Source organism: Hibiscus syriacus, unplaced genomic scaffold, assembly GCF_006381635.1.
Source record: "Hibiscus syriacus cultivar Baekdansim isolate YM2019G1 unplaced genomic scaffold, ASM638163v2 tig00000340_pilon, whole genome shotgun sequence".
NCBI classification, from domain to species: domain Eukaryota; kingdom Viridiplantae; phylum Streptophyta; class Magnoliopsida; order Malvales; family Malvaceae; genus Hibiscus; species Hibiscus syriacus.
Window position 1 is genome coordinate 2,783,552 of NW_024061783.1, and position 14,828 is coordinate 2,798,379.

A 14,828-nucleotide genomic window follows, 5' to 3' on the forward strand; every position below is an offset into this window, starting at 1 on the left:
CCCATAAAATGATAAAAATCATGAATTTTATTTTTTTAGAAATATTATTATAAAAAATTAAAATTTTAGATATTTCCCAAATATTGTTTTTTATTAACCAAATGTTAAGAACTTTAGAAATCAATTTAGAATTAAATATTTTATTTTCTATAAATATCGTGTGTCATATTTTTATTAAATAAAGAAATTTTTAACTTAGATTAACACATTGATCTTATGATAATAAAGATCTGGAATATTATATATTTATAGTTTAAGCGTTAAAATAAATATTTAGTACGAACTAAGTGATCTAGATGGTGAATGAGTTATCGTTATTCTTTATGGTTTCAGATTCAAATAGTGTAAATATCATGAGTATGATCATTTTGTAACGCCCCAAATTCTGAGTTAATAGCTTCGAGTTAACTCGAGTGGGTTTAGATAAATCCATTATCATTGTAGGAAGATTTGGACCAAGAGAGCTTTGGGTTTGGGCTTGGATTGGCCCAACATGTGTTAACAAAATGAGATTTTGAGCTAAGACTCAAATTTGAAGGACTAAGGGAGCAGTTTAACCATTTTAAATTGGAAAGGATGAATCTTTTAGATGTTTGTGAGGTCACACGCCTGGCGCCTCTTTTTCTCTCCCATAAATTGTCTTCTTCTTTCTTTTTTCTTCATCCTTTTTTTCATCTCCAAGAACTTTGTCAAATATTGAAACTTTATAGACTTGGAAGCTTAGACCAGTACTTAAAAGGTAAGAATCATAACCTTCTCATCTCAAGTTTTATTTTAAGTTTGATTTTGCAAGTTTTAGTTATAGCTCCCAAATATGAGTTTAGTGGGAGTTTTAAAAACCTAGGTGATTTCAGCTCGTTTTTTAGAGATGCAAACCTCAAGAAACACTCTAAACTCCTTTCTAAGTTTCTGAAAAACATTAGTGACACTTATGCTTGATTCTTGTCTAGTGAGAGAAGTTGGAGAAAACTCCAAAGCTAGGGGAAAGGATAAGCTCACTCTTGGTTGAACCTTGGGTATTTCCAGTAAATTAGGATATTAAGATAACTCACTTCTAACTCAACTTTACCACATGTAGGTTATTAGATATGTTTTGATATGTTATATGAGGTATGAAGCATGTTCATGATAGATATTTTCCAATATGTTTATGAACCTTTTATGACACTTATATTCATACATAAAATTTTAATAGCATTTGAGGACCTTAGTAGGATGTTTGGGAGGGTTGAGGAGACATTTTCGTGCCCCAAACAAGGTATTTATGGGCATGAGTATCGGTACTGGACAGGTGTTAAAAATAAAGGGATTTTGGACTAGAAGTATCAATACTCATGCAATAGGTATCGATATTATAGGTAAGGTATTAATACACACAGGGTGGTATCGATACTAAGTTCACTTAGCAGATACCAGTAGCCAAATTGGTATCGATACTCCCATGAGCATCGATACCAAGGGTAGAGTATCGATACTCCCCAATAGGGGTATCGATACTTAGGTGTTTTTCAAAATATTGAAGCCAAATTTAGTATTGATACTTTAACTAGAGTATCAATACCAACCCTTTGTTATCAGCCTTCAATTAGTTAGTAGTATCGATACCCAGATGCCAGTATCGATATTAAGGAGCTTAGTATCGATACTCGTGAACATTTTTGGGTAAGAAACCCAAAGGTTTTAATGGTTAAAACTGAGGGACCCAATAACATCAGGACGCAATGAAATAAAACTACAAGTGAGAATAGTAATAATCTCAGGACACCTAGAAACAATAAAAACATTTAGGATGACATAAAACTAACCTTATTTACTTTAGCATATACTATCGTACAATTGGATATCTCAGTCAGTGCCAAGGTATTTAGTAACCAGTTACATGCAGATGCCACAAAACTCGACGGAGTAAGTTGGCCATGTGTATGTTTTTGATGTAGCTCCTGATCTTACCCAATTACCCAAGGGTATTTTAGAAAGGCTATATGAGTGTGTGAGCTTCGAGATGTAGAACCCTCAGTCGCATCCTGATGCCTATATCCACTTGTTAGATCATCATTTACATATCTTTATATTTGTGCCACTAGAATCCACATGTAGTGAATGCATGTAGTATAGTACAATTATTAGTGAGACACTGAGCTCATAAGCTTCGCGTTCGAAATGTGATTCCATGTACAGGTTCTTAAAAGGTTGTCCGATGAGCGTTATCATCACCAGATATTCCAGCGTAGCCGAGGCGCCATAATACACATTGATTTAGTTTAGAGGGCATGTACTATTGTAGACCCTTTGTATTTAGATGTAACTCTATTTTGATTTTAAACTCAGTTGTAGTCACTAATTTTCGTCCGAGGTTTTATATATAATATATAGTTTTTTATAAAAATATATATAATATATATAGTTTTTTAAAAAGACGTTTTGAAAACATATATATATAATATATAGTTTTTAAAAACATTTTGAAAATATATATAGGATATAGTTTTTGAAAACATTTTAAAAACATATATATAATATATAGTTTTTGAAAATATATATATTATATAGTTTTTAAAAAAATATTTATATATTATATAGTATAGTATAGTATAGTATAGTATAGTATAGTATAGTATAGTTAGATAGTATAGTATAGTATAGTATAGTAAGTATAGTATAGTATAATAGTATAGTATAGTATAGATAGTATAGTATAGTATAGTATAGTATAGTATAGTATAGTATAGTATAGTATAGTTAGTATAGTATAGTATAGTATAGTAGTATAGTATAGTATAGTATAGTATAGTATAGTATAGTATAGTATAATAGTATAGTATAGTATAGTACAGTATAGTATAATATAGTATAGTATAGTATAGTACAGTATAGTACAGTATAGTATAGTATAATATAGTATAGTATAGTATAGTATAGTATAGTACAGTATAGTACAGTACAGTACAGTACAGTACAATACAGTACAATACAGTACAGTACAGTACAGTACAATACAGTACAGTATAGTACAGTACAGTATAGTATAGTATAGTATAGTATAGTATAGTATAGTATAGTATAGTATAGTATAGTATAGTATAGTATAGTATAGTTAGTATAGTATAGTATAGTATAGTATAGTAGTATAGTATCGTATAGTAAGTATAGTATAGTATAGTATAGATAGTAGTATAGTATCGTATAGTATAGTATAGTATAGTAGTATAGTATAGTATAGTATAGTATAGTATAGTATAGTATAGTATAGTATAGTATAGTATAGTATAGTATAGTATAGTATAGTATAGTATAGTATAGTATAGTATAGTATAGTATAGTATAGTATAGTATAGTATAGTATAGTATAGTATAGTATAGTATAGTATAGTATAGTATAGTATAGTATAGTATAGTATAGTATAGTATAGTATAGTATAGTATAGTATAGTATAGTATAGTATAGTATAGTATAGTATAGTATAGTATTATATATTATTTATTATATTTTATTCATTTTCATTTTATTATTTATTTATTTTCGTTTTTCTTTATTTGGTCCAAAATTCAAGGTCCAAGTCCAACAGTCCAAGAGGCCCAGCAGAGAACCCAACCGGGAGGGCAAGCCTGACCCAGCAAGCCGACTCGACCAAGAACCCAACAAACCGACCTGACCCAACAAACTAGGGTTTTCAACTTAAGCAAAAGCGCCACGCGATTCTCAATCGTAGGATCAAGCATCAATCGAATGACCCATATCACATATCAGTTAGGGTTCGTGAAACCCTAAAAATGTTATCATGCACCGCACAATCCTGAGCCGTTGGATCTGTAGATAATCCAATGGCCCAAAATAGACCAACGAGCAAAATGGAGTTCGGCTGAAGAAACCATCCCCTAGTAAACAATTTTTCCAGCAACAACAACAATCACCAACAACGTAGTTTCATAGGATTCAAAAACAACCAAAAGCATGTATTTCTATTATAATGAAACTCTAAAATCGAATGAAAAAGGGACTCTTAATGCTATAAATCACAGCAAAAACGAAACAAAAAAAGAGGTAAGATTGAGGCAAGAAAGCACTTGTAACATTAGAAAAAAAAAAGCAAAAATAAAAAGATATTTTTACCCTTCTCGGCTAGTTTGGATGTGGTTGTGTTTGGAGTTTGTTTTGGTTTTATTTTTATTCGAAAAGTCAAGGATTGAAGGGGAAGTTTTTTTTCCGAATGATTGTTTATTCAGATCTAACCTTCCCCGAGGTTTTTTTTATGAAAACAAATGACATATTCGAAAAAGGAGATGAAAAACTTTAAAAAATAAATTTTTTTGACACCTCACAGCCGATGAATGGTGGCCAGCGCAGATCTACGGCAGACGGCGAGGTGGTGTCGGTCGAAATCTGGATTTGGGTTGAATGTTCTTCGTGTTCATGAAGAACACGAAGAACATTTCAGAGAAAATTTTGAAGCATGTTTTAAGGGGGAGAAGAAAAATGAAATATGTTTATGAAACTTGGGCTTTATAACCGACCCGAAACCCGACCCTTTTCACTCCAAGATCTGCGTGTTTTTGATCAGGTATAGGCTAATTGCAGAACTGGTCTGTGATTTATTTTTAAAACTTGCTTTGTGCCTCAAATTCGATTTTAATTCCGATTTTACTTTTAAATTAACCCCTCATTGTATTTTATTTTTCAATTTGATCATTTCTTTATTTATTTCATGTTTTATTTAATTATATTTAAAAGACTACCATGCTTTATGAGTCATTGATCCGATAATAATCGTTCTTTTATTTTTAATTTTATTTTTTATTATTTCTTTTAATTTTATTTTAATTAATTTTCCTTATTTATATTTTGTAATTGACATTTTTTATTTAATTGAATTTTTCTTTACATTGTATTTTCAATATGTATGATTTGTTTTTATTCTATTTATTTCAATTTTCCATTTTGTTAATTTTTTTTATTTCTTGACATATATATATTTTTTATCAATTCAGTACTTCATTTTTAACATATTTTTTTGACTTTTTAGGTGTATTCTTAAATCAATTAAAAGTAAGTAATTTGGATCGAATTTTTTACTTTTTAATTTAACTTATAATTTTCTTAATTAAGACAACTAAAAATTAAATTAGTACCGAAAGGGTAGTACAAGGGTACTAATCCTTCCTTGACTGTAACCGACTCCCGAACCCGACATATTTCTGGTAAAATGCAGATCAGGTAAGAAGGTGTCCGATCAACCTAGTTTTTATGTTTTAAAGAAAAATGATCGATGGCGACTCTAACCCATTTATTCAAGTCGAATCCCAATTCTGGGCCCACCCGAAAGACGGTCGTAACATTAATGTATTTATTTTTGATGATTTGGGAGTACCCCTATTTTGTGAATTTAAATTATCACGTCTTATTTTATTTTACTTGGATTGATTTTATATGGCATTTCACAGTTGTTTTAAAGAAAACTTTTGGGTTAGTCACTCTAGTGGTCCCGTATGACATCATGAATTAGTGATATTCGGGTAGGACTAAATAAGGGTGTTATACGTTTAATGTCAAATAGTTGAGAATTATTTTTGAACATATATTATCTTGTACTTACCAAAATTAATAAAAAAATCATAATTTAATTATTAATTTTTTATAGGGTAAACTATGTCGTTCATCACTAAATTTACTCTCTCCTATTTTACTCACCGTACTTTTAATTTTTCTAATTTAATCACTTAACTTTACAGATTGAATCATTTTGCTTACTCTGTTGTTATCTCACTAATGTTGTAATGACATGTCATTTTTTATTATTATTTAATATAAAATAATTAAAAATATAAAGGGTAAATTATACCGTTCCTCACTGAACTTTACTCTCTCTCCTAATTTACTCACTATACTTTCAATTTTTCTAATTTGCTCACTGAACTTTACAGATTGAATCATTTTGCTCACTTTGCCGTCATCTCACTAATATTGTGATGATGTGTATTTTTTTTATTTAATATAAAATAATTAAAAATATTAAGGGTAAATTACATTGTTCCTCACCGAACTTGCTTTATCTCTTATTTTACTAGCCCAACTTTAAAATAAAAACAAAAGGTGGTCGGATGCCATCGTCAATCACAGTAGATGGTGGTCGTTCGGTCCCAAATTTTATGGGTCATTTTGCCTCAAGACCTTGAGTCTGAATCCGACCTCCATTTTGCCAAAATTTGCTCCGAAGTCCACGAAGTGGAGATTGAAAGTGAGAAAACTGAAACGTTTCAGTCGAGATCCACGAATTTTGGGATATTTTTTGGTGAAATAACCATCAAATTCAAACTTAGTGGTTCGAGACGAACAGACCCGTGAATTTTTAGATCGAATGGCCACCATCAATGATGGTAGCCGATGGCCGGAATGAAAAATGACGTGGTGGCTGGCAGCGACAACCAATCGCCTTATTTACAAAGTAGAGAGAAAATGGGGGGGGGGGAAGAAGAGGATTTGAAATGATATCGATTTGGTGTATATTTGAGTTTTTTAAAACAGTGTCGTTTTGATGTTAGTGTCATGTCATAACACCGTAAAAGTTAACGGTAGAATGAGCAAAATGATTTAATTTGTAAAAATTCAATAAGTAAATTAAAAAAATTAAAAATATAATAAGTAAAATATGAGAGAGTACAATTTAGTGAGGAATGTGTAATTTACCTGTTTTTTAATTAATCATTTATATATCATAATTGGATAAATGGATCTGATAGAAGAAACTAATTGAACCGGTCGAAAAAACGGTTTGCTGTCACCAGGAGGAAGAGGGAAAAGTTAGTTTGAGAATAGCAAATAAAAAGGAGAGGGGAAGAGAAAGAGGTGGAGAGGGGAAGAGAAAGAGGTTAGTGTTCCCTTCCCTTTCTTGTTTCAAAAAGGAAGAATTTTTTTTTCCCTTTCAGTACTTTGATTTGATGATTTTGTGAATAGTTAATCTTGTGTTGCAGTTCTTGAATCAAAGTTAACTTTTGTTGCGAATAAACGGAAAAAAGAGAGGAAAACAAAGATAAAAGAAAAAGAATCGGTTTTGGTTTGATTGCTTTGAAGAAACAATCAATCAAAATTGGATGAATCGCAGCAGAGATGATTTGTTTTTGCTCTCAGAATGCTAGAGAAGGGATTCACGCTTGTCTTCACGATTACGACAGGCTCATCAATGTCGCTGTCATCCTCATTTACATCCAAGTAAATCTCTCCCCTTTTTTTCTCTCTTTGTTTTCTTTCCTTGGAATCAGAATCACAACAAATCTGGGGTTCCATTTTGCCTTTGTTGAAAAGAATGAGTTGTTATTTGATTGATCAGATTGGTTGTTCCTTGATCGGATCTCTCGGCGCATTATACAACGGTGCATCGCTGATGAATTTGGGGATCGCATTATTCGCGTTGGTCGCCATCGCGAGCAGCAGTCAGAGCTTGGGCCGAACCTACGCCATTTTGCTATTCTGCGCCATCCTTCTCGACATCTTTTGGTTCATCCTCTTTTCCCGCGATATTTGGAACACGTCCAACCAAAGTAATGAGATGGTGTTGGTCTTCTCGCTCAGATTAACGCTTGCCATGGAGATCTTGGGGTCTTGCGTGAGATTCTTTTCGTCCCTGTTATGGATTCAAATATATAGACTGGGAGCTTCGGATGTAGATAGTTGTGCTAATTTGCGAGAACCTGATTTCGGTGTGAGAAATAGTTTTCTCAATTCCAGACAACGCTCCAACAGTGATTCCGATGACGCTGTAGGATCTCATTACTCTTCTCTTCTTGAAGACCGTCAGCTACCCGAAAGTTCTTAGCTAAAGCCACCGCTTGGTAGGACTCTTTCTGGCTAATCATGTAAGCATCTTGTTTTCCCTTGGACTTTCTGTATATAGAGTTATATTTTGATGGTAATAATACTATCTGGAAGTTGCTTTTCATTGTCCCAAATTGTCATGCAATCTTTTTCTGCAAAGAATGTTTACGTCCTTTCTTGTCGACCAAGTGTTCTAACTTTTAAATTGACATGGTTTTGGTTTAAAGCTTCCTGCTTATTTGGTTTGATTGTTAAAAGTTATTGACATTACCCCACTTGATTGTCAGCTCGAAAACAGAATTATATTCTATTAACCACAACAATGTAAAAGAAATACTATCCAAGATTCTGGCCAATTTTTTATAAGAATTCACCGATCGCTGCCATTCCTCTAAGCACTCGGTTTCCTTTCTCCTCTTTGTCTTGTTTATTCTTGCAGTTCCTAAACATTGTGCCTTCTCTCTGTTCTGAATGTGTACCGGCTCGTTTGAAGAAATTGTCTTTCTAAACGTTAAGGGATATTATACTGAAATAAGCAAACCAAGTTAGTTAACTATTAAAAAACTAGTTCTTATCAGTTTATAGTACAGTACTTGTCCTGCATTGATTTTGCTGTTTTTCTTGTATTTTTCTACATGGATTCGGCAATACAATTTGCAGTATCTTCTCTCACGTTTAGTTAAATTTGTTGTCTTTTGCTTTGATAATCCATAAAGCTACTTCTTCATCTACTTGGTTCTGGAAGCTTTTAATTTAGTGGTTGTTCGTGGCATAGTCCATTAATTTGGTTCTTTTTATTTTAAATTGTTGAACATTGCACAACGATATATAGCTCAGCTAATTATTGGTTGCAATATTTTCCTTTTTGCCATTCCATCACTTAGCGCCTTTAACCCATACTCATTAATTGCAGGTGGAGAATACTACAAAAGTGACTCAGACTCTTTGAATTCAATCACTACTGTAAAAAGTTCAGCTTGATATTCCTACTTTTGAAGTTTCTTAAATTTGTTCGGCACAGCCTGAGATGTTGGTGGGAGTGGGATTTGTTGAACTTCCTGCTATGTCATTCTTTTCCCAGGATGTAGGTGCAGCTAGTAGAGTTGGATGTTCAGTTTATCTTGTAAGAAATAGAGTAAACTCGAAAGGGATTTCCCGATTTGTAGGTTTATAGTTAATAGAGCATTTTTACATTTTTAGCTCAAAGGTGTAGATCAGAAACCACATATGGGAGTGGTAACAGCTCCCTCTTGAACATGCTTGGGATTAACATTGAGATGTTCAGTTTACCTTTCGTCCATGCTTTCCCCATTTTGACAGATTTGTGGGGATTCTTCTACTTGTGATTGAATGGAATGATTAGTTGATTAGGATTGCCGAAACCAAAATCCAAAATTCCGAAAGTTTGAAGAAAAATTGGTAAGAACAAACTTTGACGTAAAAAACAAACTTGCGAGATTAGAAATCTAGATAATTTGAATACCAAAATCATCGTCGTTTCCTCTCTTTCAGTGACCGGAGGGAGGGAGGTCGACACCGATGATGGCATGGGGCTTTCGATATCGGGTGGTGACCATGAGCGACCTTTTTGAAACTTTTTGTGGTTTCCTTCTATTTCTCTATTATTATCATTATTATTATTTTTCACGTTTTCCCCTTATTAAGCCGGAGAGAGACACATACAACGCGTTTGGATTAGATATCCCTTATTACAATAATAAAATAATATTACAATATAATAATCTATAAAAGGGAAAAAGTACAACTATTACCATTTCATTTCTTCTTTGGACACGATCAAAATCCTCTAACACATACCATCCTTCTTTGTTCGTTCTTCTTTGCTGTAACTAAAGGTAAGGAGAAAATCAATTCAAAATCATCTCTGTTGTATGTTTCTGTATCTGAAATATTTTTTTCTTCTTTTGCTTATTTAATTATTGCTCTGGTTCGTGTTTCTTTCTTAATTATTGGGGCGAAATTCTTGTTTCGGTTTGGGAATTTGAAATCTGTTGGTTTCAGCATCACAGATCCTTCATAGCTGCTGTTTGATTTTGCTAAAAAAGTGTTTTTCCTTGACAAATTGCTTACTGTTGGAATCTAGTGTTCTTTGTGAAGACTTTGATTCTGGAAATTTTTGTGTAGTTTTTTCTGGGAATCATACGCTGGGAATTTAGTTTGGGGAATTATATATGTAGATCTGCTGAATCATTAAAAAGAAGTTTTATATCTGTGGGCAGATTTGCTTTCCATTTTAGTTGACTGTAACTGGTTTTAATGATGCTTATTTGCTCTTTGCTTGTGATAGAACCCTAAAGAAATTCTAAAAGAGGAAAAGTAATTTGTGCTGAGGAGAGGCTTGGAAGATAATGGAGGAAGCAATGGCAGCAAGGTACTGGTGTCACCAGTGCTCTCAAGTGATTACTCCGGTCATGGAAGTTGAGATTAAATGCCCGTTTTGTCAAGGTGGATTTGTCGAAGAAATGAGCGGTGGCACCGGAGACGCTGCTCAAGACATGGACTCGAATTTCCAATCCGATCGTGCACTCTCTCTGTGGGCGCCCATCTTGTTGGGTATGATGGGTAATCCCCGTCGCCGCAGAAGACTTAGACATTTCGAGTTTGACGAAGAGGATGGTGAGAATTCCGATGGTGAAGCTCGCCATGGAGGTGATACGGACTTGGACAGAGAGCTCGAATCCATCATGAGGAATAGAAGAAGAAGCTCTGCGACGATTTTGCAGTTGCTTCAAGGTATTAGAGATGGAATGGCACCTGAAACCGAGAATTCCGAGAATGATAGGGATAGTGATCGGAATCGGAATCGGGATAGGGATAGGGAACGAGAGCGTCTGATTTTGATCAATCCTTTCAGTCAAACTATCATTGTCCAGGGTGGTCAAAACCAAAACACCAACCATATAGGGTCTATAGGCGATTATTTCAGCGGTCCTGGCTTAGATTTATTGTTGCAGCACTTGGCGGAAAATGACCCCAACAGATATGGGACGCCACCAGCACAGAAAGAGGCGATCGAGGCCATGCCAGCCGTGAAAATCAAGGAGAATTTGCAGTGTTCTGTGTGCCTAGATGATTTCAAGGTTGGTGGTGAAGCAAAGGAAATGCCATGTAAGCATAAGTTCCATAGTGGGTGCATATTGCCATGGCTGGAACATCATAGTTCATGTCCAGTTTGCAGATACCAAGTTCCCGCTGATGAATCCAAACTCGATTCCGATAGGCCAAGGAGCAGTAGCAACCGGAGAGAAAGAGAAAGAGAAAGTGAAAGCAACGTTCACGAACATGGTAATGGGGAAGAAAGTGAAGGGGACGGGAGAAGGTTCTCGTTTCCATGGCCATTCAACAGCTTGTTCGCATCAGGATCTCAGTCCAGCAGAGGGAATTCATCGTCATCGACATCCGGAAATGGTTCTCAAACAGATGAGAACTGAGTTTATATGGTATCAATCATCCCTGTTGGTTGTTCAATACTACCATGATTGATGATGCTTCAGTATTCTATTCGGCCTTGTCTAGTATGTACAATAATTATTTGCAAAAAAAGTTTGGTTTTTGTTATTGAATTTATGCATTCTTGTAGATCCTTGCCCCTCGGAACATTTGTTTCACAAAATTCTGAATTCTGAGATATTATGTAATATTGCTTCTCTATGCGTTCGAGTCCTTCTGCTGACATTTGGACAAAATCTATGCCGAATTTTCGACATTCGTTCCGATCGAATGTCTGGTCTCGATTGGTTGGTTGAATGATTCAATTCTGTTGTAAATATAAGGGTAAAATAAGGAAGTTGATTCAATTATGTGTTTGATAATAATAAATCAGTATCGTTTTACATTATTATTTTATTTTATATTAATTATGTATAAATTGAATTATTTGTTTATATTTTTTAGAAAATATGAAATATGTATTATTAAATTGAACATTTGGACAACTTCTTTGATTAATATATCTATGGACTAATATGGCCAGCATGATGAGATTTTCATTGAGGGCCAGAGATGTAATTGTAATTGTAATTGTCCATAGATTAATTAATTAATGGTAAAGTAAACCATCTCAATTAAGATAGGTGAACTGAACTTCCAGAATCTTCCCTTGCTTGTAGCTACACTGGATGGTCTTCTATATTATGGACGGCTGCGATCATTTTTCTTGTTTCTGATCTAACGGTTATTATCCGACATTAGTGATGAAGTATTATTGTTATCAGAAAATTTGAATCATTCATTTTTATATATTAAAAAATTATCAAAAATATATTTTATAAAATAATTATTTAATAAATGGCCATATATGAAATAACAAAATATTTATATGATAATTTGATATTTAATTTTTAAATAACGATTTTAAAACATATTATTTAACAATAACACACTTTGTGATGACCCCAACGCGGTAGTCACTTTCATAATCCTATACACATTTTACGACTTCCTAAACACTTAACGTATAAATATGAATACTTTATTTTTTATTTAATAAATTTGGTATTGTCAAATGGTTTTAAATTAAAATTAATTTAAAATATTAAATTAAACTTAAATTTTAAAAAATTGAAATCGAATAAAATAACTTGTGCAATCTAGAATTCAAAGATAAACATCAAATAACTCAAAATTTGATATAATAAAAAAATAAATATTGACTTATTTTTTTAATTTAATTTGATTAAAAATTAATTAAATTAATATTCGACGGTTTTCAAACGCAAGTGGTTTTTTTAATTGAGAAACTGATTTGTGGAGGATGAAAGTACAATTGACGAATATTGGTGGGACTTTCCAGTAAATTCTCACGCGTTTTCTTGGTACATCTTACACGTTTTTCTCTCGAATTTAAAATAAATCATCAGATGTAAACAATACTGCATTTGCTCATCAACCAATTGATAATTCTGTAGATGAACGAATATTCGTTAAAAAGTAATTAAAAAAAAGAGAAAATAATTTCAGTGATCGGAATGTCTTATAATATACGATTTTAACTAACTTTTTTTAGATTTACGAAAATAACCAACAAAATCGCAACGCGAACTCCAATTTCACAACACAGTTTTCAAATTCGCAACTCAGTTTCTGAAATCGTAACGCGATTTCCAAATTCGCAACACGAAATTTTAAATTCGCAACTCGATTTCTGAATTAGCAACGCGAAATTCTTTTCGTAACACAAGTTTCTTTTCGCAACAAGATTTTCTAATTCGCAACACGAAATTTGTTTTCGCAACTCGATTTTCGAATTCGCAACACGAATTTTAATTTCGCAACAGCTTTTATTTTCGCAACGCAAATGTTTTGGGTATATAAACTACGCAGCAGCAACAACTCATAATCTAAATCCCTAAATCGTAACTCATTCCATCTCCATCTCTCACTCTCTCCGGCGACATCCGTTCCTATATCCAACGACATCCTTCCCCATCTCTAATTTTTTTTTACATAATTTTATTTCTATATAATTTTTCAATGATTTCTCTCTCAAATTATCAACTATCAACTTAATAAATGTATGTTTTTCTCTAAGTTAGTGATGATATCTAGTTTATAGCTCGTTTGTTTAGTAAATTAATTTACAATTTGTAGAATGAAATCATCTAATGTTGATCATATTTGGATAGATTTGTGATTTGGAGGGTCATGGGAGAATGCTAATGGTGTTTAACAATATATGCCTTTACCCATGAATCTTCAATTAAAACTGTCATTAAAAAAGTTAACCTATGAAACTCTAATGTTACGTGTTTCAAAGAAATTGAATTTAGAGTCTTTAAGTGGATTTAGGCTATCTTATCAGAGAAAGGTAAAGTTTATTTGTTAACCGAAAATGAAGATGTTGAACGATTCATTGCTTACATTAGTGTTTCGCAAGATGTTGTTACATTATATTGTTGAACACAGTAGTGAAATTGGGTCAGTAGCGGGTAGTAATCAACTAAGTTCTTCAGCCCCAGTTGATGGTGCTCACAATGTACAACGTTGTTATCAACCTCAAAATTTAATGGTTCCACCACAATTTCATCACCAAGAAAATTTTATTTAACCACATTTCCAATACCAAACACAATATCAAACACAATCTCAAAACCCACAACCTTTCCCTAATCCAAATCCCAATCAACTTTCAGCACCAAATTTCAGTTTTCGTATTGACCAGTTAGACGATAATGAGCCAACAAAAAAAAATGTGAGTACTAGTCAGTATTCAAAATTTGATCTTGGTCAATACCCGGACTTTGATCTTGGTCAATACTCGGATTTTGATGATGTTTCAGAAGAAGAAACAGCCGCTGCCGAGGAAGATGTTGTTGATGATAATAAGGAGGAAGTTACGACTGTGAATGAACATGTTGAACATCCATTCTGTAATTCATATAACCCTAAAGAAGAAAAAGAAGAAGAAGAAGTCCCGAAGAAAAGAAAAAGAAGAAAATGCCACGGGAGTATAACTGGAATATACCAGAATTATTTCAGATACCAAAAGAAGAGTTGGTAAATATAACAGTTGATTGTTACACAAAAGTTATTCGTATCAAGAAAGATGATTGTTTTGATACAAATGAAGACTTGAAGATAACTTTGTATACAAAATGTGTGGAAGATGGCTATCAACTAGAAGTTAACAAATCAAGCAAAGATCATTTCGAAACAAAGTGTATGATTGACAAAAACTGTACGTGGCGTATGATTGCAAAGAGGATAAAAGATTATGAAATGTTTCAAGTTAGGACTTTTATTGATAAACATACATGTTCAAGAACCCAAGTTTTTCCTCACCATAGATAGGCAAACAAAAAGGTGTTTGGTGGTTTTCTGGCTGAGTTAATGTTTTTGAATGGCATGATATATCGGGGACATGAAATTATGACTGACATGAATGCTCGGTTCAAGATTATTATCTCATATTCTCAAGCTTGGAGAGTCAAATGTTATGCCTTGGAATTGTTGAGGGGGTCACCTATCATGAGGTGATGGTGGAGAATATGCTCGATGATGC

The 14,828-nt window shown here is 33.2% G+C and overlaps 2 protein-coding genes across 4 annotated transcripts; both read left to right on the top strand.

Moving 5' to 3' along the window:
- Positions 1 to 6,947: 6,947 nt before the first annotated feature.
- LOC120202664 lies at positions 6,948 to 9,105 on the top strand. Of its 2 annotated transcripts, none has more exons than XM_039203076.1 (3): positions 6,948 to 7,204; positions 7,323 to 7,850; positions 8,731 to 9,105. In XM_039203076.1, the coding sequence occupies exons 1-2, from the start codon at positions 7,103 to 7,105 to the stop codon at positions 7,806 to 7,808; spliced, it is 588 nt and encodes a 195-aa protein (XP_039059007.1). In that variant the 5' UTR covers positions 6,948 to 7,102; the 3' UTR covers positions 7,809 to 7,850; positions 8,731 to 9,105. The 2 variants fall into 2 exon arrangements, with proteins under 2 accessions (XP_039059007.1, XP_039059013.1); XM_039203082.1 differs by having other exon boundaries at positions 7,323 to 7,848; positions 8,721 to 9,105.
- Positions 9,106 to 9,571: 466 nt separating this feature from the next.
- LOC120202645 (E3 ubiquitin-protein ligase SIRP1-like) lies at positions 9,572 to 11,505 on the top strand. 2 transcript variants are annotated; one of them, XM_039203071.1, is made up of 3 exons: positions 9,572 to 9,663; positions 10,116 to 10,605; positions 10,636 to 11,505. In XM_039203071.1, the coding sequence occupies exons 2-3, from the start codon at positions 10,177 to 10,179 to the stop codon at positions 11,257 to 11,259; spliced, it is 1,053 nt and encodes a 350-aa protein (XP_039059002.1). In that variant the 5' UTR covers positions 9,572 to 9,663; positions 10,116 to 10,176; the 3' UTR covers positions 11,260 to 11,505. The 2 variants fall into 2 exon arrangements, with proteins under 2 accessions (XP_039059002.1, XP_039058996.1); XM_039203065.1 differs by having other exon boundaries at positions 10,116 to 11,505.
- The last annotated feature ends 3,323 nt before the right edge of the window (positions 11,506 to 14,828 follow it).

Coding starts and splice junctions, on each gene's coding strand:
- LOC120202664 (XM_039203076.1), top strand. CDS start 7,103: ATGATTTGTTTTTGCTCTCAGAATGCTAGAGAAGGGATTCACGCTTGT. Junction 7,205..7,322: donor TCATCCTCATTTACATCCAA/GTAAATCTCTCC, acceptor TTGATTGATCAG/ATTGGTTGTTCCTTGATCGG.
- LOC120202645 (XM_039203065.1), top strand. CDS start 10,177: ATGGAGGAAGCAATGGCAGCAAGGTACTGGTGTCACCAGTGCTCTCAA.